Genomic DNA, 24538 nt, shown 5'->3' on the forward strand with positions numbered 1-24538 from the left:
CGTATTTACTTTTCGATCCATTTCGGTGATTTCTACACGTTCTTCTCTCTATTGACGTCATCCCCTAGAATTATTTCTGTTGATCGATCATCAGATCATGTCTAATTTGTTCGGGCAGGTAAGTACAGGCAAACCGGCGCTAATTCAGGGGAATACGACCCTAAGGGACCAGCCATTTAGCCTAAATTAAATAAAGGGGGTATAATTGACTTTTTTTCGTGCATAGCGCGGGAAAATATAATATTTATTTTTCAACGCGGCATTCCGGTAATACTTTTTTTAAACGCACCAGCTCTTTCTCGAAAAGATTTTTTACAGTATAGTGTACTGCCAGTGAGACAAATAATATAAAATTATAAAAACTTCTACCAGGTCTAACTCAAAATATTGACAATTACGTGTTAAGGTGCCTGTGTTAAGGGGGTTTAAAATTCAGTTTGACAGCTTCAGACATGATAAATTTTGACCTTTTAGAACTGGACCAATTCACTACTTCACATAAAGATTCATTTAAAATCAAGAAATAAATTGGGAAAGTGTATTAAATAAAACATGCAAGTTATACACTGTCTACACTAGGGAATATTATATATTCGTAACCAAAGGACGATAACTGTGTCCTTGGCCCTATAAATAGGACAGAAAGACTTGACCAATCTTTATAGATTTATAAAGCTTTTCATAACCTAAGCTTAGGCAATAATGAGATAGTTTGACAAGTTTCATGGCCATTTGTCATACAAGAGAAACTGGTGTCATTTTAGTATTGACATTTGGGTGTTTATTTTTGACCTATAATTATTTAAATAAATTCTTCAATTGTCAAGATTTTGGCCTAAAAATTTTAAATTTAGCAAAAAATTCCTGTTTAAATGCTCTTGAATATTATATATATATTAAGTATAAATAACATCTGCACACTCATTTTATTTATCAGAATAGATGTACTGTAATTATACCAAAGTCAAATTTATATAAGCATATATTTGAAAATAGAGATTTTCCAATTCAGGGAAGCCTTATATAAATATGCATTTTTCTCAGCCAATTTGAAGTTTTTAAAGCCTAAATTATTCTTTCATATATATTAAATGTACTTTAAATGTAAAGAAAAGTTACAAAAAGTATACCACATTGGTATAAATGGTCTTGGGCCATGTAGTACTGATAATTATTTAGAGTTGTACTGCAGAAAAGGGTGTCCCCTGGTCCCCTATCTAATTCTGTAAAGCAAAATTATATCCGGGTGAAATTTGATCCGGAGGAAAAAATGTCACAGTAGTTGTTGTTATTTTTTTATCTGGAGGAAAACATTTCCCTGAGATATTTTTTCCTTTGCCGTGAAATTCTATCTGGGAAGTTAACTTATTGAATAGTTATTAGAAAAAACTTATACTTTACAAATACTATGAAATAAAAATTGTGTATTTGAATTAAGCCTGTTTTTTTTTAAATGTATTGTAATGGGAATTATTTCACAAATTATCATTGAAAAAAGTTCCTGAAATAAATCAAGTAAATATCATTCTTTTAAAAAGAAAATTATCATTAAACATAAGAAAGAAAACCAGAAATAATATCATGATTAAATAAGGTAAGTGAAATACATGTAAAAGTGAGTTGTTTTCAGATCTTAGTACAAATATAATTAAAATGTAAAGGTAAAAATATAGTTGCATTACTACTGTTAACAGTAATGGAAGAATTTGATTATGATAATATTTTTAACTATATAAATAGTCTGGGGACAAAGATGTTGTTGTTGATTATATGAAAATCAGATCATAAATTATAGCATAGCAATATATTGGAACAAAAGCAACTTTAACAGCTGGATAGTATTTACCTGTGAAATGTTATCTGTCTTATTAAAAATTCATGTTGTAAGTCATCTTGTTATATAAACTATAATATATAAAAAATAAGATTCAAGGAAATATTTCACTATGAAATAGATTCAGGAATATATTATATTAATATCTTTAAAATATAAATTGCTCATAATTACCTCCCTTTGATAAATTATACAAATTTGTTCTACCTTTGTGAAACCTTTTATAATTAAAGTCAGGTATATATTGATTGCGGGTAACTTAATTACTAGTTAATGGGACTATATTTCACAAGGTTCTGTGAAATATGATACGGCAAATATATACCGGTACATTCTACCCGCATAACACAGATAGATTTTCACTCCTATGGAAAAATTCTACCTGTGAAATACCATGCCTGGAAAAAAATTACCGTGACAAATCATCCTCAGGATAAAACATCACAGAGGAAGAAATAAACCGTTACAATTCCACCTCTGCCCCGCTTCAGTTTTAAATTTTTTGTCATGGTAATTTTTGATCAAGTTGAATTTCAATCGACTTGAAACTTAGTCATGTTAGTAGACAAGTTCCCTAAGGTATTATTTTTCTAGTTTTAATTCCAAATTATTAGCTTTTACCCCATTTTCACGGTTCCCTGAACATGGAAAATGATAGTGCGATTGAGTGGGGCATCCACTTTCTATATGCATGGACACTTTCTTTTCTTTTCACTTAAAATTGACATTCTTTTTTTCTGGAAAATGTCCTCTTTCAAACTTTTTGTTCTCTAATTCCTTGCTTTATTGCTTGGCAGATTATTTTTTTCATACAAATGCGATTCAAATCGCTTATTTTTGACAAACATGACAAATTATGTTTTTCTAATCTAACAGGTTGAGCTCAATTAAGTCATGAAAAGTTGGGTACTAACTGTCATAAGGGAACCCCCAGATTTGCTTGTGTTCAACCCCAGGAAACAGGGACTTACATGTACTTTTTCTTTTTCACTTGGTCAAGTTTTGGTGGCATGAAATCGACAAAAGGCAGGCCAGGCACCTTTTAAATGTATCACTATCAGAAGTACAGGTTAAATATACAAGGTTTACTGTGGATATATTATGCTCACAAGATTTAATTACATAAAGATCATAAAATATGATATGTCTGATGAGCTTGGTAAAAAAACGTGTTACCTCTATCATTAAAGTAAATAGTTTGTAATTATCACTCCAAATTTTTCCAACCCCACTTAATATGCATAAATTTTTCTGCAGCCTTGTGTATAACTACATGTATATATCTGTAAAAGATAAACAGGGAGAAACCTTTAATATTTATTATCCCTCTTTCTAATTCTAATTGTAAATGACTTATTATGTCAAAAGGTATTTTTAACAAATTTTGTGTAGTCATTTTGTTGGTTTTGTGTCAAGTTGTAGTACTTAGTGGAGTTTGTTATTTATTTTAGGATGGTAGACTTAAAAGAGTCAGATTCCACTGAAAGTTTATTCTTCTAATAGAAGAACTCGAAAGCTATTAGGAGCAGATTCATACAACCAACTTATCATCAAATGTAAGTATATATATTTATACCGTGGTCTATTAAGTGTTTTTCAATTGTCAACTTTTTCCTATCTAAATTAAGAAAACAAAAAAAAGAGATATTATAACATATTTGTAGATGCATACATACAGCATATCAATGGTAGCCCTTGAAGATCCTTGAAATTCAATACACATTGTAAGAACCATTATTTACTCTCTAACTTTTGTTCAAAAAAGTTACTAGGAAAAGATGAAAATGACCTTGTGACCTTTCAAAAGGTCAACACATCCTGATAGAGTTGAATTGTGGTAGTCCAATGTATCTGTGACTTCCATTTCTCAAGCATGTCAAATTGAGAATTGCATTTTATTTTCAAATATATCCATTGGCATTGTGCACATAATTGCCTGATTCTATGTTGGTGAATTGAAAACAAAACATCTTACAATTTACAGATAGCTGTTACCATTTTGGAGATATTTAGTTTTGATAAATTGAGAGTAATAAAGGCATCTTACAGTATACATATACATTCTTTAAAAACTGTCAGGTTTAGTAGTTAGAGTCATGTTAGATGTTAACTTATCATGGTATTTTGTCTGATCAATATTGTTTTAACTTTGACAAGGCAAATTTTACACAATAAATATTACAAGAATTAGTGTTTGATGGTTTAAAAGCAACTTTTCAAATGAACCTAAATATCAGGACACTATATTTTTGCGCATTTTACTTGTGGTTAATTTGATTTGTGTGTAATTATTTTTGAATACAAATTTCAAATCTGTGTAGTTTTTTTTTAAGACCGCAAAACAAATTTTCGTTCATAAAATGGTATGATGTTGTTGTCTGCGTTGTTGTTACTGGAGACTTATTTTGTTTCCAGACAATAACTTTAGTTAAAGTGAATGGATCTCTATGAAATTGTATAAAAAGGTCCAATACCCTAAATGGAAGGTTGGGATTGAAATTTGGGCTGATGGTCCTTACTGTTTTGAAATTGCAGGCTCTAAAGGGGCAAAAAACAAGCATTTTTTTACTTTCAGGATATCAACTTATGTATAAGCATTTCAATTGCTCTGAAATTGTACCACAATGTTTAATTCCACAGGTAGAAGGTTAAATTGATTATGGGGGTTATGGTCTCAAATGTGTAGGAATTTAGGGCAAAAAAAGGGCCAAAATAAGCATTTTTTTGTCTCGCCTTGACGATGTCACAAATCGAGACATATATGGTATGCTGTTTCCAGCGTCAGCGGTGTCGATGGCGGTGATGGCGTCAACAATCAATGTGTTAGCTTGTGATTAAGTCTAGTTTATGGTGAACCACAAGTGGTAGGTCTATCATATTTGGTATGCAGTTGAATAAGTATTGGCACATCTCATTTTCGTGGAGATTTGTTGGGACAGCCTCTTCAATTATGGTCTATTGACTTTAAAACTTTTGCTTTTTAGCTCACCTGGCCCAAAGGGCCAATGAGCTTTTTTCACCACTTGGCATCCTTCGTCCATCGTTTTTACATTTTAAACTTCTTCTAAAGAACCACTGAATGGAATGACACCAAACATGGCATGAATGTTCCTTATGTCAGAGGTGCTGACCAAGTGTTGTTACTTTGTAGCCCATCCAACATCCAAGATGGCTGCCAGCATTGGGGACTTAGTTTAACATAGGACCCTATGGGAAATGCATTCAAATGACTTCTTTTAGAGAACCATTGAATGGAAAAAGACAAAACATAGCATGAACATTCCTCATGAGGTGCTGACCAAGTGCTGTTAATTTGTAGCAAATCCATCATCCAAGATGGCTGCCAGTGGGGGACTTTTGAATGATATCAAACATAGCCTGAATGTTCCAATCCTTATGAGGTTGTGTTGTTACTTTTAGCCATATACAGTGTATATATTTTTTTATATATATATGCTATCAAAAACCTAAGTAGAATCAGGTGAGTGATACAGGCTCTTGAGAGCCTCTAGTTTTATATGAATTGAAAAACCCAGGTTGTTTCAGGTGAGCGATACAGGCTCTTGAGAGCCTCTAGTTTTACATGTATTAGTTGTAGGTCAATGATATTTGGTATGTAGTTTTATATGAGCATTGGCACATCTCATTTCCATGGAGATTATTTGGCTTTGGTCCTTCAGTCATGGTCTATTGGCTTCTTAACTTTTGTTTATTTTTCATGTATTAGTTCAACAGCATAGTTTATAGCTCAGTAGCAAAAAAATAAATAATTTAAGATCATTAGAACACACATGCATTCATTCTGTGTCAGGAACCTATGACGTGTCAACTACTTAATCACAATCCAAATTCAGAGATGTATCAAACATTCAAGCTTAAATGTTGTGTTCATACTTGGCCCAACTGTTTAGGGTTCGACCACTGTGGTTGTATAAAGCTGTGTCCTGTGGAGCATCTGTGTTTTTCTTGAATTGAAATCTCATTTACATAATATATGCTCTTCTGTAATACAATTTTCTGATTTCTAACAGGCAGGGAAAAGTTCAACCTTCATGACTATGAAGAAGATAATATAAAGGTCGTTCTATATGATGATGGTATGGAAGTGGATTCAGATAGCTTTCTTTTCTTAGATCCAAATACCAGCATCATGATATTACAAGGAAATGAGATATGGTCACCACCACTACCTCCATTAAATGGTAAGTTTACATATATATCGTCCACATGTTTTATTTGGCTACACATATTTGTTGAAGTAAATTGGTATAGCACTTGTCAGCTTCTGTCAACAATTACCATCATGATCCATATATTATACTGACCCCATATGTATGGTATTAAGTCACCAGCACACCATATAACAAATTTATCTAACTGACTATCTTCATGAGTAGTATTTAGACTAGCATGTCTTCAAAACTTAGTATCATCATCCTACTTTCATTAATGCCTATACAAAATCAAATGCCAAGATGAACACTTTGTTAGATTTAAATGTGTTTTATTAAATTATTTCTAACGTTCAACAATAATTTGTAAATAAAATGGCTGTGTAGGAACATGCATATAATGGGTATCTATACGTGCAAATAAATATGCATCAAAAACTATTGTGTGAACTGTTACATAATGTAAGTCTCATGTTACTGAGGAATGACAAATCAGAAATATTCAAAATCAATTGATACTGTTACAGATGACCATATTTATATAAGCGATGTAAACATAAATTATATATCAATATACTAAATAAATAAATGATTGGGAATATGTTAAAGTAATAAAAAGTCAAGAGAATTTCAGAACGCAATTTGGTTCCGAACAATATCTTTCACGCTTTGTGCATGCAGACTCCACGCGGCCTTCACGTGATTTTACTATTTTTAGAATAATTGCATAGTAACCAAATGCACTTGATTCAACCTTTACTAATTATGCAACATTTTTGACCTGGTCGTGATTAATGTCCTATAATAAGAACCCATGCAGCTTTCACCTGATTCTCTATTTATAGAAAAATGTCCGAGTAACCTGTCCATATGAACTTGATTGATTCTTATCATGTTATTTATATGGAGCGCCTAAATAAATATCTTATTAACAGAATTTATAGTGTCAGAAATTATATTAATTTATTTATGGCATCTTAAACTGTAAATGCATACTATACGCTTTTATACCCCAATATAAAAAATAAAGGCTAATAGGGTGGTAAAGTATAAAGAAATTTTAACAAAATAATTAAACAAAAATAAAGAATACAGACCAATGACATCATAATGGGAAGAATACAGAAATTCGCGACTTTCATTGAAACACTCTTTAGGCAACAGTTGCTATTAGCTCATTGGTGAAGGTCGAAAATGCTTCATGTTACATATTTTTTAAAGCAACTTCTAAATATAATGCATTTGGTTTCGCTCATTGTTGAAGCCCGTAAATGCTTCACTTTTCATATTTTTTCAACAGATTCTAACTAAATATAATGCATTTGATTTTCTCATTGTTGAAGGCCGTAAATGGTTCACTTTTCAAATTTTGCTGTGTCCATATCAACGGCAGCCATTTTGACCTTTTTCAAAAGAGATGTCAAAAACATTTCACTTAAGTCTAATATTCTGTCAGAACATGCTACTTTTACGTTGTTCCCCCAAAGGTTTCACTTTTTTTGCTGCATGCAAACTCCAAGCAGCCTTCACTTGATTTTCAGAATTTAGAGATTGAAAAATCACGATGTATCCGAGTATTTAAGAACAATCCCGAAACAACAGAATGAACTTTCGTCAGGCTTTATTATATATCAATATACTAAATAAATAAATGATTGGGAATATGTTAAAGTAATAAAAAGTCAAGAGAATTTCAGAACGCAATTTGGTTCCGAACAATATCTATCACGCTTTGTGCATGCAGACTCCACGCGGCCTTCACGTGATTTTACTATTTTTAGAATAATTGCATAGTAACCAAATGCACTTGATTCAACCTTTACTAATTATGCAACTTTTTCGAATAATTCACTAGAAAATATTTCAATAGATTCTAAAATTTATATTGTAAATAGACACACTGCAGTTATTAATAGATAAATAAAAAAAAATAACTTGTACCCTTTAATACATCCAATCACAGCGTTCTTAAGTTGACTTCCTTCGCCCTGTCTTGGGTACACAAAAGGCCAACCTAATGCTGGGAAAATGTAATACTTCCGTTTTCCCTATACATCAAGCATCTTGAAATTGAATATTATGTCCAGAACTATACGAATGAAAATTATAATAGATCCAAATCTTATTCAGATTGTACTATAAAGAAACCGAAGTTTTTTTTCGATTTATTTACATAAACTTATTAAATCAGCTGCAGCATTACTATTATATGTAAACCTTCATTGCATAAAACAATGGAAATAACATTGTATATTGATATAAACGATCAAACTTGTAACAATATGAATAAATTAAACCAACACGTGCAATTGGATTTTTATAGGTCTGTTTGATTTTATCTTATAGATTAAAAATTTATGTTTATCATTGTTGTTAATCGTATAAGAATGATTTTATATAGATCGAATCAGTAATCAAACGATTTACCGTAGTTTCACTTTCATTGTTGACAATGATTCTTTTTCTTTAAATAACCTGTACATGTATAATGCATGCGTTGTCAATCTCTAGCTAGGTGTTAAATTGAATTTCACATGAATACGGATTTTCTGAGGTCGGCTAATTCACTTGCAAGTGAATGAGTAATTAAGTCTCCCAAACAAAGTTTGGAGACTTATTGTTTTTGCTCAGTTATTATTGTTATTATTATTTTTCTTCTTCTTCTTCTTCTTCTTCTTCTTCTTCTGCCACTTTAAAAAATGAACTTGTCGGCAGCGTTTCTCCAAAACCGCTTGTCAGATTGACTTTGGATTTCATAAAATGGTAGACTAATTTGTCTAGGTGAGCCATCAATCTTTCGTTTGTGCATTGGGGTCTCTTAAGGGGTATTTTGGGGGGTTGAAAGGAGGGAGGGGTTGACTATAGAACCCTATGGGATTTTATTTTCAAAAAATTTCAAATGAATATAACTTAAAAACTGTAAGTGATAGATACATGCAGTCTTCAGAAATGATTATAGGATAATAAAACAAAACACATGAAATATAGGGGGAGTCCCTGGGGGGTTATTTCCACCCCCTTCAATTTGAGAATATGCTTTTATCTTGTAAAGGGTCCAGATCCCCACCCCTAAACCATATATATTTTAAAATGGGACCATAAAACAAATCAAATGAATTCAAGGGAGGTCCCCGGGGGTCATCCCCACCCTGTTCAATTTGAGAATGTGCCATTATCTTCTAAACAGTCCAGATCCCCACCCCTAAACCATATATATTCTTGTAGGGGACAATAAAACAAATCAAATGAAATAAAAGGGAAGTCCCTAGAGGGTCACCCCACCCCCTCTTGTTTGAAAACTTGTAAACGGTCCAGATCCCCACCCCTAAACCATATATATTCTTGCATGTGACAATAAAACAAATCACATGAAATTTGATGGAAGTTTCTGGGGGTCATCCCCACCCCGTTCAATTTGATAATGTGCTATTATCTTGTAAACGGTCCAGATCCCCACCCCTAAACCATATATATTCTTGCATGTGACAATAAAACAAATCACATGAAATTTGATGGAAGTTTCTGGGGGTCATTCCCTCTCCGTTCAATTTGAGAATGTACTATTATCTTGTAAACGGTCCAGATCCCCACCTCCAAACCATATATTTTCTTGTAGGGGACAATAAAACAAATCAAATGAAATGTAGGTTAAGTCCCTGGGGTCACCACCACCCCCTCCTGTTTGAAAACTTGTAAATGGTGGAGATCCCTACTCGTGAGCCATATATTGTCTTGTATGGGACAAAATCAAATCAAATGAACATGGGACAGCTATGAATTGGGAGTTATGGGAGCTTTGTTTGGGAGACTTCGTAACAGCATCCCGTTACAATTACTTCTTGTTATCAATGTTTCTTCACTTAATTTGACAAAATTGAACCATTTTGGCTGCTAAAAGCGAATTATTATTTCACTTTTTCACCTTCATTATTGATTGAACAAAAAATATTACTGAAGATTTTAGTGAGATTTTTTTATATATCTCGTAGCTAGTGCCCCTCTAAAACCTGTTATAAATTTTATCATCTTTCCTATAAACCATTTGCAAACCAAATGAATAGAGATTTGTTATCAAGTTTTGAAATATTAGTATTTCTAACAAATATTTTGATAAGAAGGAGATTTCTAAAATTGACCAGAAGAGTCCAGACTCGATTATTTTCACATTGTATGTGTTATTAACCGAAGCTTTGTAGATTAAAAGAATTCAAAGTTTTGTAAACAGGAAATTTATAAAAATGACCACATGATTGATATTCATGTCAACGCCGAAATGTTTACTACTGAGCTGGTGATACCCTCAGGGACGAAACGTCCACCGGCACTGGCATCGACCCAGTAGTTTAAATACTATTTTATCAAAAGTATTAGGATTATCATTTAGTACGCCAGACGTATTTCAATAAAAAGTGATTAAAGTATGATGACTGTTTAAAAATTCTTATGGTATGTTGGTATCTCCTCCGAAAACCGATATATTTATTACAAAAAATAACCAAGGGTTAAAATTCTGTTGTTCAACATGATTTTAACCCTGGTGATTTGAAAGCATATATATTATTACTGTGGTCTCCCTTCCACACTTGATACACGCAGATGTCCGTTGTTGTGTTGCGATTCGTATTCTACAGAAGAAATAGCTTACTTTGACCTAAAATTATATACTGGCTTCTTTAAATCTATATATCAAATTTATTTATATGTGTAATTGTTCATTTTGTATGTGTTTTTATTTAGTTCCAGTATAACGCGCCAAATGTAACATTACATGTTCTTGTTTATGAATAACTTGTGTATTACGTCACACGTAGTATAAAATATGGAACACATTGTTCTTACGTTGAGCTTCTCTCCAACAACCTCCATGCAGCTAGCAGTCTCTTTTAAATGCAGTTCACCAAGTAGATTTGTATTGGTGATAGTTTTTAGATGCAGTGCACCAAGTAGATTTGCTTTGGTGATAGTTTTTAGATGCCGTGCACCAAGTAGATTTGCTTTGGTGATAGTTTTTAGATGCCATGCACCAAGTAGATTTGCTTTGGTGATAGTTTTTAGATGCCGTGCACCAAGTAGATTTGCTTTGGTGATAGTTTTTAGATGCCGTGCACCAAGTAGATTTGCTTTGGTGATAGTTATTGATGCCATGCACCAAGTAGATTTGCTTTGGTGATAGTTTTTAGATTCTGTGCACCAAGTAGATTTGCATGCACCCAGTACGCTGAGAATTCAAGTTGAATGCAGTGCACTAAGTAGATTTGCTGCACCCAGTACGCTGAGTATTTGAATGCCGTGCACCAAGTTGATCTTCTTGCACCGAGCAATTGTTTTATTAAACTTTGTGCAAGTAATGCACCTTGCCGTATTGCTAATTATATTATTAAAGTATTTTGCATCATGAACCTGACTGTATTAATTTGATGTATTGTTTAAATAGAAATAATACAATAAAAGAACTTTCATTATGATTTTTATTATAACTTCCTTCACCAGAGGCCCACAAAAGTACTTACGGGTGTATATCCTGACAAGAAAACCCCAGAACATTACAATACCATAGATTACCTTAGCTGTATTTGGCATAACTTTTAGTATGATGAGTTTATTTGGTATCTCTAAATGACGCCACCATATAATTTGAAAATCAGAAGGAAATTTTCTTCTATCAATCCTATTGTTTTGTTAAGATGTTGAGGCAATTTTGAGTTTTTAACCGGATTTTTTTGACAAAAATGTCGGTTATTGATATGGGGATGCTCCACGGGTGGATGGGCGGACGGCAATCAAATGTTGTCTGTGCATTAACTCATGAACCGTTCAACCAAAGCTTTAAAATTTTAATATGTTGTTACTGACAACTAAATGAAGGTCAAGTTCAATAATGGCGATTTTGACTTTTACCGTTCAGGAGTTGTGGTTCTTGAAAGATTGAAAAATGGCGTTTCCAGTCGTGTCCGTGCATTTACGCATGAACTGTTCTACCAAAGCTTCTTAAATTTTAATATGTTGTTACTGGTGTCAAAATGGAGGTCAAGTTCAATAATGACAATTTTGACTGTTACCGTTCAGGAGTTATGATTCTTGAAAGATTGAAAAATGGTGTTTCCAGTTGTGTCCGTGCATTTTCTCATGAACCATTCAACCAAAGCATTTCGAATTTTAATATGTTGTTATTGATGACAAAATAGATGTTAAGTTCAATAATGACGATTTTGACTTTTACTGTTCAGGAGTTATGGTTCTTGAAAGATTGTAAAATGGTGTTTCCATACACGTTGTTGCATTTACTCAGGAACCATTCAATCTAAGCTTTTCAAATTTTAATATGTTGATACTAATGACAAAATAGAGGTCAAATTTGTATTTGACGATTTTCACTTTCATCAATCTCAGTAATGGTTCTTGTGATATTGCCAGGACACAAATAAATGCTAATAAATCCGGTTTGCTGTCGTTGTGACAGCCTCTTGTTGTAGGATGTGTTCATGGACAAACTTTAGTATACCATGATACATTTGTGTAATATGTCCCATTTAAGACAGGCTTATAATACTAGTGTTACGCTTATGACATGTATGAGTTAATGCAGCAAGACAAATAGTCCCCTTCTCATAAACATCAACATAAATTACATATTACTTAAAAGAAAAGTATGAAACAATGAAGCGCTCCAACCCTTTTGGAAAGCTAAAAATTGTAAGTAATTTAAACTTGAAAACTTCGGACATTTGTTTGTGAGTGAAGTGGTCGCGTTTATACACCAATAAATTCCTTAAAGGAGGCTTGCTGGTACAAATGTATAAGATTTTCAGAAAAAAAATTGAAACATTTATTTTTCATTACAAATTTTATTGATTACCTTAAGAAGCTGTTACTTTATCATGTGGTACAAACATCATTCCAAAAAATCAATTCGTGTTGGCCCAGGTGAATTTTAAAATGTAGATTTCATTGTAAAAGCTCCAAATTATCTCCCTTTGGTGCAAAAAATGCCATTTTTTGGCATTAAAATTGAAATATCTTTATAACTCATAGGTGACCTATATTTTTTTAATGTTGTTTTCGAATAAGCTGTGCATAAACTAAATAATTGTGAAAGTTTCTGTAATTTTTTTTTTTTCCCCTATTAGTTCAACAGAAAAAAGGACATTAACAAAAACGTATGCTTCTTTCGAAGGCAGATTGTGAGCGTAAATGAACGGTGACCCCTTTTTTTTCACATAATTTTTCTACTAAGTATATGATAAAGTTCATTTATAGAAAAATATATGGCAAAATCCTATATTAAATAAAAAATTTGATTTAGACTTGTGAGCGCCCTTAAAAAGGTGTTTAATCCTATAGTAATTCCAATTTCAAATAAAAGTCTGTTTTATGTTGATGTTTCATGATTTTGCAGATGTTGCTAATTCATCAAACCAAGTTACAGCTAGTACAAGTAGTGAAAATCCAAGTGAGTATGAAGCTATTTACACATACAAATATTGCTCATGTAAAACAATTCATTAAAATGTGCGATTCATCTCAAATAAGCTTACTGGAGGAGTAAATATGGTCCCGTTGAGGAATTTGCCCGTTATACGTTTTCCCCTAGGGAATCAAGTCAATGTCTGTACTTTACTAGGAATATTAAAGGCCAAGGACAAGTTTACCAGGAAAGTAAGTCCACGGCTGGTGAAATAGATCTGGCCTTTATTATCCTGGGAGAATTGTCCAAAGACTTGTTTTTCTATTACTTTTTAGCTCACCTGGTCCGAAAGGCCAAGTGAGCTTTTCTCACCACTTGGCGTCTGTCCTCGTCTTCGTTAACTTTTTACATTTTGAACTTCTTCTAGAGAACCACTGAACAGAATGAAACCAAACATGGCATGAATGTTCCTTATGAGGAGCTGACCAAGTATTGTTACTTTGTAGCCGATCCATCATCGAAGACAACAACAAATGGAAGTTTTTAACTACCTTGACTGGCTATACAGCCCGTGCACGGTCGGATCATCGAAGATGGCCGCCAGCGGGGGACTTAGTTTAACATAGGACCCTATGGAAAATACATACAAATGACTTCTTTTAGAGAACCACTGAACAGAATGAAACTAAACATAGCATGAATGTTCCTTATGAGCTGCTGACCAAGTGTTGTTACTTTGTAGCCGATCCATCATCCAAGATGGCCACCAGCGGGGACTTAGTTTAACATTGGACCCTATGGGAAATACATACAAATGACTTCGTTTAGAGAACCACTGAATGGAATGAAGCCATACATGGCATGAATGTTCCTTATGATGTGCTGACCAAGTGTTGTTACTTTGTAGCAGATCCATCATCCAAGTTGGCCGCCAGCGGGGGACTTAGTTTAATATAGGACCCTATGGGAAATGCATACAAATGACTTCTTTTTAAGAAACACCAAACAGAATGAAACCAAACATGGCATGAATGTTCCTTATGAGGTGCTGACCAAGTATTGTTACTTTGTAGCCAATCCATCATCCAAGATGGCCGCCAGCGGGGCACTAAGTTTAACATAGGACCCTATGGGAAATACATACAAATGTCTGCTTTTAGAGAACCACTGAATTGAATGAAACCAAACATAGCATGAATGTTTCGTAATTTTCGTAAATCTTAGTAATCTTTTGCAAAAATCTTGGTTTCCATAACTACAGGGCCAAATTTAACTAGACTTGGCCACAATCATCATTGGGGTATCAAGTTTAAAAAGTGTGCCTGATGACCCGGCCAACCAACCAAGATGGCCACCATGCTAAGGGGTTTATTGACCATTTTCTCATGTTGACTTATTTTTAGGTCTTACTTTGCTGTAAATTATTGCTGTTTACAGTTTATCTCTATCTATAATAATATTCAAGATAATAACAAAAAACTGGAAAATCTTCCTAAATAACTAATTAATGGGGCAGCAACCTAACAATGGGTTGTCCGATTCATCTGAAAATTTCAGGGCAAGTAGATCTTGACATGATAAACATTTTTTCCTCAGTCAGATTTGCTCTAAATGCTTTGCTTTTTGAGATATAAGCCAAAAACTGCATTTTCCCCCTATGTTCTATTTTTAGCCATGGGCCCCATAAGAAGTCTTGCTCTTTATAGTAATTATTTAACAATTTTCATAAAATTTGTATATTTTTCCTAACATTTTCCACTGTAACTACTGGGCCAAGTTTATTATAGATAGAGATAATTGTAAGCTGCAAGATTGTTCAGTAAAGTAAGATCTACAAACACATCACCATCACCAAAACACAATTTCGTCATGAATCCATCTGTATCCTTTGTTTAATACTCATAGACCAAGGTGAGTGACACAGCCCTTACCAAAAAGTGCTAAAATGTTGCACATAAGTTCCACATTAGATGTTCACGTTAGAAACTTAAACATGATTGCACAATATATGAGGTTTTTAACATGCCAATTAGGTGAGCATTTGGTGAGCAAAGAATTGCACATATGAAACTAACATAATTTGCATGATAAAAACCTCATGTGCGACTGCTCATATGAGCTTTGCTTCACATGTGCATTTTATTAGATTGCTGATATGAGTACTGGGTAGTTGCTCACATGTTGCACACATGAATGTTATAGTTGACCAAAACAAAATGGCTGCTTCAAAATGGGAATATCTTTCAAATTTAAATGAAAAACTTAAATAATTCAGTTGAAAATAAAATAACTGATACATCATGTTAAAAGAGTTATTCTTTAATTATTGTCAGTTAATTATGATTCTCATATCATTTGGTCTTTTTTTTATTTAAACAATAGTCAGGGTAATGACTAAAACATAACATTACATAATAAAACTAATAGAGGGACTTGCAAGTTTAGTACAAAATGATTAATAAGTACTGTATTAAAAACTTTCAAAAGGAAAAATCTATATGCATGTAGTACTTATTTTGAAGCATTGTTACCTGCATATATATTTCCATAAAGGACTTAAAATTGTAATATATTTCAAAATCTGACACAAAAATGAACATAATGAAATAGAAATGATAACTTACAAATAAATAACAACAGCCACACTGGTTTTATCAGATTTCAACAATGCCATTTTCTTCAAATATATAGCACATAGGGCTTAACATTTTTCATATCCATCTCCCTCCAATTAATGCATGTATTGCATGCTTTGAATTTGAATTTACAGGAAGTACATGACTGGGCATGTCATTTTGAAAAAGCTCATATGAGCAATGATGTAGGTTATAGTTTTGAATGGTTAGAAGAATGGAAAAACTTTTCAAAGTATAAAACTTAAACCTAAAACTAACATGGAGGATAAAAGCTCACCTGAGGTTTGAATTGCACATGTGAGCATTATGTTAGATTTTTGTGGGCACATATGAACTACCAAACTGCACATATGAGCAACCTGATTTGCATACAATTCCTACTTGCATCTCATGTGCTTCACATGTGAAACTTATGTGCTTTTGTTAGCAATTTCTGTACTGGAGGCTCTTTCTAAGAGCCTCTAGTTAATTTATTCTTGACCTGATAATGCATGATATATTTTACCAGTGTTTGCATCTGCGTTAACATATACATATTTTCTTTTATTAAAAAAATATCCTGTAAAAAATTGTGACCAAGAGTGCTATTCTAAAATTTTCATTTAATGAGCTGTCAAGGGGGAAACCCCCCACAAGTTGTGACGGTCAGCAGGTATACTTCATTTTTTTTTCTTCTAAAAATTAATGTGATTTTTTTTATATGATGACTCAATGAATCCATTTCCTAATAATGTCAGTTATGTCAGATGCTTATACATAATGTTAGTTTTCACAAAATGATGAATTTAAAAACATGTATTTCTTTATTTTAGATCCACAACAGTTACTCAGTTTTATAGAAAACTTAAAAGTTGCAAAAAGAAAAGCTGTAAGTTATTGATAATACTAGTAAGGCTTGATTTTTTATGCCCCACCTACGATAGTAGAGGGGCATTATGTTTTCTGGTCTGTCCGTCCGTTCGTCCGTCCATTTATCTGTCCGTCTGTTCATTCGTCCGTCTGTCCTGCTTCAGGTTAAAGTTTTTGGTCAAGGTAGTTTTTGATGAAGTTGAAGTTCAATCAACTTGAAACTTAGTATACATGTTCCCTTTGATAAGATCTTTTTAATTTTAATGCCAAAGTAGATAATTTATTCGAATTTCAGTCCACTAAACATGGAAAATGATGCGAGTGGGGCATCTGTGTACTGTGGACACATTCTTGTTCCTGGTATTCTCTTATTGTTACTTCAAAAATTTATGATACATTGCAGACAAATTGATAGTGAAAGTGATTAATAATAAATGTTTAAAAATAGAGGCAGTGACCAAATGCAAGGATCTGGAAAATTGTTCACCTAATTTTGGTCATTTATTTGAGATAAATTAAAAGTTGGTGGCTTTTTAGCTCATATTTACAACTCCTCGTCAAATCAAATTGCTTGAATTTGCCTTGTAATTTTCAAAGTACATACTTTTTTCATGTACTAAGTAACTACGCATGAATGACCACACGGATAAGATTTCAGTGTATGGTATAATACTACTGCATGCTGTTTGGAGAAATATGTTGTGTGTTCCAAATTAAACTAATTACTTTGCAATTAGTTTTCAAATTAATTTTTAAACATCCTTCTATTAATTTTAAAGTCATAAGAAACGAGAGAGTGGTGAAAAATAATGTTTATCCAATTCTTGAACCAATGCATGTACAGTATATATCATAAACTTATTCCTCTGTTTTTCTCTTTTTTTACGCAAATATATCGTATAATCGTTATTTTTTTTTCTCTCTGTCTGTTATGATTTAGCAAATATGGCTGCTCATTAAATGCAGGTTTTTTAAGCCGAAGTTTACTGATTGTCACCTTATAGTAAACAAAAAACAAAAAGCATGGGTATTGAGCACATGTTTAATATGTACAATCAGACAATTGTTTATTTTAATGACAGATCCATGCGTATTGCAATCACTGGATTTTTACGAGGAGGGTAAAGCTCAGGTCACTATGCATACAGAAAATATGTCGGTGAATTGCCTTCCAGGAAGCAATTGAAAATAAGTAAACTTCTTCTAAATGTGGACAAATTAAAGAATTACTCAGAATAAAGTATATATATACATAACTTGTATAATGAAAACTATTCATTGAGTTATAAAAACAAATACTTTGTACACAAAATGAGAGTATACCATGGTCTTTGTGAATGGAAATTAAAGAAATTTGATCTATTTTGTCATCAATGGATTGATTATTGGCTGCTTAATGTCCAGTGACAGATATTTCATTCATGTAAACTATCCACTAGACACTGTACCTATGGGTACATACAAAGGGCAGATCCATCCATTTATAAAAGGGGTTCCAACCCATGATAAAGAGGGAGGGGTCCAACTGTATGTCCTCGTTCAAAATTATTGATCATCCCAAAAAGGACGTTTTCCACCACACCCTTTTTGATCTACCACCATGATTACTGCAAACTATCTATATGTTTTAAAATTTTTCATAGTTTTAGTTTTTATATAAAATTGAAAAATGTTAGCAAGAATGAAAAGCTTTCACTGCAATTTAATAATTGCCTACTTTAAGTCCGTTTATTTTGTCATCTTACCACCCTCGCTCTTAGTTTCATAGTATATACCTGTCTATACACTAACCAACACTCATTTCAAGAGATTATTAATCACTATCCAATATTTCCCTGAGGCATTAATATAGTTATTAGAAGTGCAGATAGATATCAGATGAGCTATCATATTCTGCTAGGAGCCTCTAGTTCCTGTGCATGATCATTATAGTAAATGATCATATTTGCAATAAGATAGAAACACCAGTTGATACGGTACATAGAGAAAGATTATTAAGTGCCAGTCTTTGTAAGAATCGGGCAATTTAGGTAAAAATTAAAACATGATTAGAAAAAACCCACTGAGCTAATCATGCTATTTAATACTAACCATCATCCTGAGTTAAAAAAGTATAAGTCTTTCGTTTGTGTGTGTTTGGTAATATCAAATAACTTGGTAAGAAAATTGGTTAGAATGATAACTAATTACAGAGTTATCTCCCCTTATTTAATAATTCCTAGTGTATTTCAACCAAATTGTATCTTCTATTACCAGAACAGAAAATGAAAATGAATGGGGTTTTTTTTTGTGCATAACTACATATTATGAACTGATATCAATGTCAAATTGGGTGGGGTTTTTTGGTCATGTTTTCACCACTGCCTGATTCTTAGGCAGTCTGGCACTATCCAATATTTCCCTGAGGCATTAATGTAGCTATTAGAAGTGCAGATAGATATCAGATGAGCTATTATATTCAGTCTGCTAGGAGCCTCTAGTTCCTGTGCATGATCATTATAGTAAATTATCATATTTGCAATAAGATAGAAACACCAATTGATACGATACATACAGAGTGAAATTTAAGTGTAGATAGCTTCTAATTTAAATAAAAATAAATAAATTTTGGATATTTACTGTCTTCTGATTGGTTAAAATTATTAGTTTTATTTTCAATGTTGTCAATTTTTATGGCGACACGCCCACTCTGACGTTGTGTATTCATATGCCAACATGTGTGCACGTTGTTATTGTCAAAATATTAATATTAAACGTTTCACATTTTACGTAATCCGCTTAGCGGATTATTCAATGTGAAGAGTCAACAATTAGTTTTATGGTTCAATAAATTCAAATTAAATAATAGCCATTCATTAAATATATGTGATGTCTTGTATCTTTACAGGTAACATCTGTTTCTGAATCAAGGAATAGTTCAAAAAAGTCTAAAATGCCCCAATTTGTAAGTGTATCTACAGGATGGATGCATTACGATTAAGCTGACAGAAAATTCAAACAAGTAAGAAGTAGTACAACTCAACAATTACCCAGATCGGACTTAACTATTCCATCAAGCTCGAATTATGGTGAAACACTGAAAATAATGGAAAATCTTTACTTCCACAATGGAAAAAACTTCAGGGGAAGAGTGTCATCCATGGTAACTCAGCTGGGTAACAGCCATGGGGAGGAAATACCAAACTTTACTAATATCTTTGAGTATGGAGTACGATGTTCCACCCAGAAGTCAAGGATTTATCTTTTAACCAGGAAGAAGGTAGGTCTGTAAGAAACAAGAATGATTATTTGTCTAAACCTACATCATCTTCACATGTATTTTCAGTTTATCAAAAGTTAATTAATTTATCCCAAGTAAAGTGGAAAGAAGTTGCTTGGAAGTTTCTTAGCCTTCCCATCTCACATATGTAGTAGTTTCAGTTGCCTAGCAGTTCTTAACCATTCAAAATTAACCAGTTACTTCATATACAAAAATTAGCAGTTTTTCTAATCCTTCACAGTTATTCTGGCAGTCTATTGGCAGTTATTTTTGCAAAATATTTGAATTAGGTACTAAAAACTGCTAAGGAAAATGTAAATATGGTCATGATATTGTGCATTATGCATACTAGTAGCTGTTTAAAAACTAACAATAACATAGAATAATTAACTAACAATAACATAGAATAATTATCAAAAACAAAAATATATGTTCTATGTCATCCAAGTTCATGGTTAATATGTTAAGCTTTTATGTATTACAATTAAATATAATGATGTCAGAGGTGCAACATGTTATCTAGTATCAATTTAGTCATCTGATATGTATTTAAGAAGGAAATGGAAATCATGATTCATGCAATTTTTTTATTATATACAAGGACATATATACTTAGAATTAATGACAAATGTACTTGTTATATTACCTGATTAGTAATCAAAATAGACAAAATATATTCTAGATGCAAATTTTTGCCAACAACATGTTGGTAAAGTCTGTGGTTGAAGTTTTTAAAAACAACATTGACTTCATTAAACCTTTCCTTTGTGGAAATTTAATGAAGCATTTAAGAAATGTTTTAAATTTTGAACAGGTGATTTAGAAGCAGATGTTTTAGAGAGCAGGACATCCGTTTTTGCACACATTGTCCAGTTTAAAGATACATGTACCATAATTCCAAAATTTGCATAATTTTATTGCAGATTGCTGATGTATTTTGTGTGACAGATTCTTCATCTGCAGATGAAGGAAATGATCCAGGTCTTGTAGCATCAACAAGTTCTAGTCCTTATACAGTTAATGCTGGTAGATGTTCACCAACAGCTATGACTCCACAAAATCAAATGCAGACTTCCTGGACAAACTTTAATAATTCTCCTCAATCCCAAATGGATACAAGAACTCCTCAGACACAAACAGCAACTTGGACAGACTCCATTATGCATGTGCCTGCTGGCACACCTACTGTAAGTATTTGTTTAGACATCTGCAACTCAACACATGATACATATCACTTATAATTCATTATAACAGAGCTCTTGTCTGTTCAATGGATGTCAAATACTAGTAGCAACAAACCTAAAAATCGCAAATGACAAAAAAGTAAATAGCTGAGACCTTACAAGCTTTAGTGAAAAATAGGAGTGTGAGGCTTGCTGAGAATTTTTTACCTGTTATGGGACAGTAAAAATGAATTAAAAATTTTCTGACAATATAGAGACACTATTGCTATGGAATGTAGGGTACAACTGTCAAGAAGATACTTCACTGCTAGTAGCAGAAATATGCAAAGCTATATAAATTAGCATGTATTTATTATGTCCCCCATCATAGTTGTGAGATTTATAGATATTTCTCATGAATGACTGGAGTCGGTTGACAATTTTTTTCTACTGTTTCTTTTGCATTATGTTGCACCCGACAAAGTGGGAACAACCTATTATTTATGTTTGTTTCTGTGATATTATTTTTATCAACGGTTTTCTAGACAACAACTTGGAAATGCTAATCTTTCTGAAACTTGCCACAGAAATAGGTGTGCAATCAACTTTTGTAATTATCAAAATTGCTACTATTGAATAATTTGAAAACCTCGAAACAAAATATTAGTTTCTGCATTCAATATTTCACAGTCTTAGGTGGAAACAGAGTAGACTGAGGTGGACAGCCCAACATGGACTGTGGAAATGACAAAATACATCAGAGCTGTAGTATGTTTGTTTCATGATACATGTTTATTTCTAAAGTTAAAACCATTTATATTTATGTACCAGTCATTGTTGCAAATCTAGAGGATTCAGAATATAAATACGAGTAATTTGACAATAATTATATTTCAGGTTTTGGTGCCTGTTGATAGAAGGTGTTCCATTTGCTGTGATAGAGAAAGGAATGCTGTGATTGTTCCTTGTATTCACACTTTTTGTTTAGAGTGTGCCCTGCAAATAGAGGGCATGGGCCAGGATTGCCCGCAGTGCAGGGGAACAATAGAGGATGTCAAAGAAATGTTTCTGGATTAAAACACTGCTATTTAAGATATGTTGCAACTAATATTTATTTTTAAAATCAGCATGGAACAGTGCAGTTCTCAAATATTTTTGTTATGAACCTATTTTTATCTACTAAAGTGTAACATTTTTTTCATTGTGAATGATTGTCAGAATGTAGTTAAAAGGACAGAACTACCAAAATGATGGTTTAAATCATGTTTTACTTGTTAGTTTTTGTTATGATATATATAGCAAAGTTGGATACAATATTCTAGTAGATTAACATAATGAAAATATTTTTATTTTGCTTATTAACTAAGTTTATAATTTTACCCAACTCTTTAAGAGTGGAGACTGTGCTGCATCTATTCCTTGTTTTATACTTTCAACTTTCTATACTACTGTGTAGAATGATATCACATTTAGTAATGTTACATTGACATGATGATTTATACCTTGTTTTATATTGCCTGACCCCTGCTTTTTTGTTAGCAGAAGGTCATAAGATTTGTAATGTGTGGTTTTTTTTATTCTATTTGTGAGCACTGAAGATTTGTGCAGCATATTATGATTTCTGAATGACCTTTAAAAGTTTGTTCTTTTTTATATATTTTGATTCTGTTTTATTTTTTACTGGAATCTATACATTGAATTTTTTTTTTAAAAATGATGATGTTTTATGTAGATTTTTTCTAAGATGCTAGTACCTAAAACATACTGCGAATATAACATATTATTAACCAATTTATCTCATCAATTTTAAACAAAAAAGTTATGTTTTGTCTACATTTATAAATTGAACTATTTTGAAATCCACCAATAACATTTGTTTTAATCAGTTGACTCATTTTAGAGTAATTGCTTCTGAATAATTTTTCCATTTTTGTAATTTTTTTGGCTACTATTTAGAACTAAATCAGAGATTGACCATGATATTTATGACAAAAATATCAAGCTTGACAAGGTTAATGTCCTTGTAAAACTAGAACAAAAAATAGTCAAATTTTATGAGGAATATTACCCTTGAAATGGCAAATTGCTGTTTCAGTAACTATTGTATTGAAACCTTTATTTGATTAGGACGATCAAAGTAAGTTGCCACATCTTATTAGGAAGACAGTGTTTACAACCATGCAGAATATAGATGGGAAAGGACAAATTATATAGTTTGCCCCTGAAATGATGATTTTAAGACATTATTGGGAGTACAAAAGATATATGATTAATAACTGTCAAACAGCAAAGATACTAAGCAATACAATATCTACTTGTACCTGAAAGCAACTTCAACTGCAGCTCTGACAAATTATCCTTGAATTTCAATTTTGCTGTTTTTGGTTAATATACTGAAAGATGTAGCATCTGCCATTTTTTTTTCTCACTCATCTGGGAACCTCGAATTGTGTTAACAGCATAATAGTATTTTTATACATATATTAATAAACTGCAGTCCATGGTTAAGAAAATAGTTTTTCATATTTGTAAAGTACATATTTGAAGCATTTATGTTTTGATACCAGTATATTATAAAAAAAATATTAGACTAATAAAATGTACATAGTATGCCATTACTGCATGTTTTGATTGATACTTGTCTTTTCCATGTTTTATATAGCCATAACAATACTTATCTAGTCTTTATGTTTTGTTTGTTTATAGCTGAAACAAATGATTTCATATAAAAGAAATTGTACAAATATTTATCTTTTTTATACCTGCATTATGCTTGTAACCTGGATAGCACCTTTGTTTTTTGACGGATTTCCTTTAAACTTGGATGAAATAGTATGACTGAACAGTTCAATGCATCATCGATGATCAAGTGTTAACATTCGCAAGGCTTTTGGACAGTTTGCTTTAGCAACAATTTCTTAAGGCGTCTGCCTAAAATCAGAAGTGGTAAACTATCTCAAATGTTCTGCTCCAAGATAATATAGCACTAGTGTTTGAATACTGAATCTAGGAAGATGCATTTGAAATTTTGAGTTACTACTCTTTTTAGGTGTCAGACCACCAATTACTCCCTCCAATTTAGAACGTATGTAAAAGTAGTCCTACTTTGACACAAAATAGTGCTTTTGATGTCATTGTTTACTTAAACTAACCAACAAATTTGCAAAAATGAAACTTTTGGTGAAAGGGAAATATATTTATACCATTTTGAGCCAAAATT

General features: G+C 32.4%; 1 protein-coding gene across 2 annotated transcripts; it reads left to right on the plus strand.

The window, feature by feature from the left end:
* The first annotated feature begins 14 nt into the window (after positions 1–14).
* LOC134712661 (baculoviral IAP repeat-containing protein 3-like) lies at positions 15–24062 on the plus strand. 2 transcript variants are annotated; one of them, XM_063574413.1, is made up of 8 exons: positions 15–118; positions 3286–3390; positions 5866–6036; positions 13403–13456; positions 16860–16915; positions 19784–20155; positions 21079–21342; positions 22216–24062. In XM_063574413.1, exons 6-8 carry the CDS (start codon positions 19982–19984, stop codon positions 22393–22395), a joined length of 618 nt encoding a protein of 205 aa, XP_063430483.1. In that variant the 5' UTR covers positions 15–118; positions 3286–3390; positions 5866–6036; positions 13403–13456; positions 16860–16915; positions 19784–19981; the 3' UTR covers positions 22396–24062. The 2 variants fall into 2 exon arrangements, with proteins under 2 accessions (XP_063430483.1, XP_063430493.1); XM_063574423.1 differs by lacking the exons at positions 15–118; positions 3286–3390; positions 5866–6036 and adding an exon at positions 10582–10710.
* Positions 24063–24538: the final 476 nt, after the last annotated feature.

The sequence above is a fragment of the Mytilus trossulus genome, chromosome 1, assembly GCF_036588685.1.
Source record: "Mytilus trossulus isolate FHL-02 chromosome 1, PNRI_Mtr1.1.1.hap1, whole genome shotgun sequence".
In the NCBI taxonomy this organism is placed as follows: Eukaryota; Metazoa; Mollusca; class Bivalvia; order Mytilida; family Mytilidae; genus Mytilus; species Mytilus trossulus.

What these genes read in the sequence shown, in the direction of transcription:
- LOC134712661 (XM_063574413.1), top strand. Translation starts at nt 19,982, where the DNA reads ATGGAAAATCTTTACTTCCACAATGGAAAAAACTTCAGGGGAAGAGTG. An exon ending in ATCTTTTAACCAGGAAGAAG is followed by an intron (nt 20,156 to 21,078) that starts GTAGGTCTGTAA and finishes ATTTTATTGCAG; the next exon opens with ATTGCTGATGTATTTTGTGT. An exon ending in TGCCTGCTGGCACACCTACT is followed by an intron (nt 21,343 to 22,215) that starts GTAAGTATTTGT and finishes ATTATATTTCAG; the next exon opens with GTTTTGGTGCCTGTTGATAG.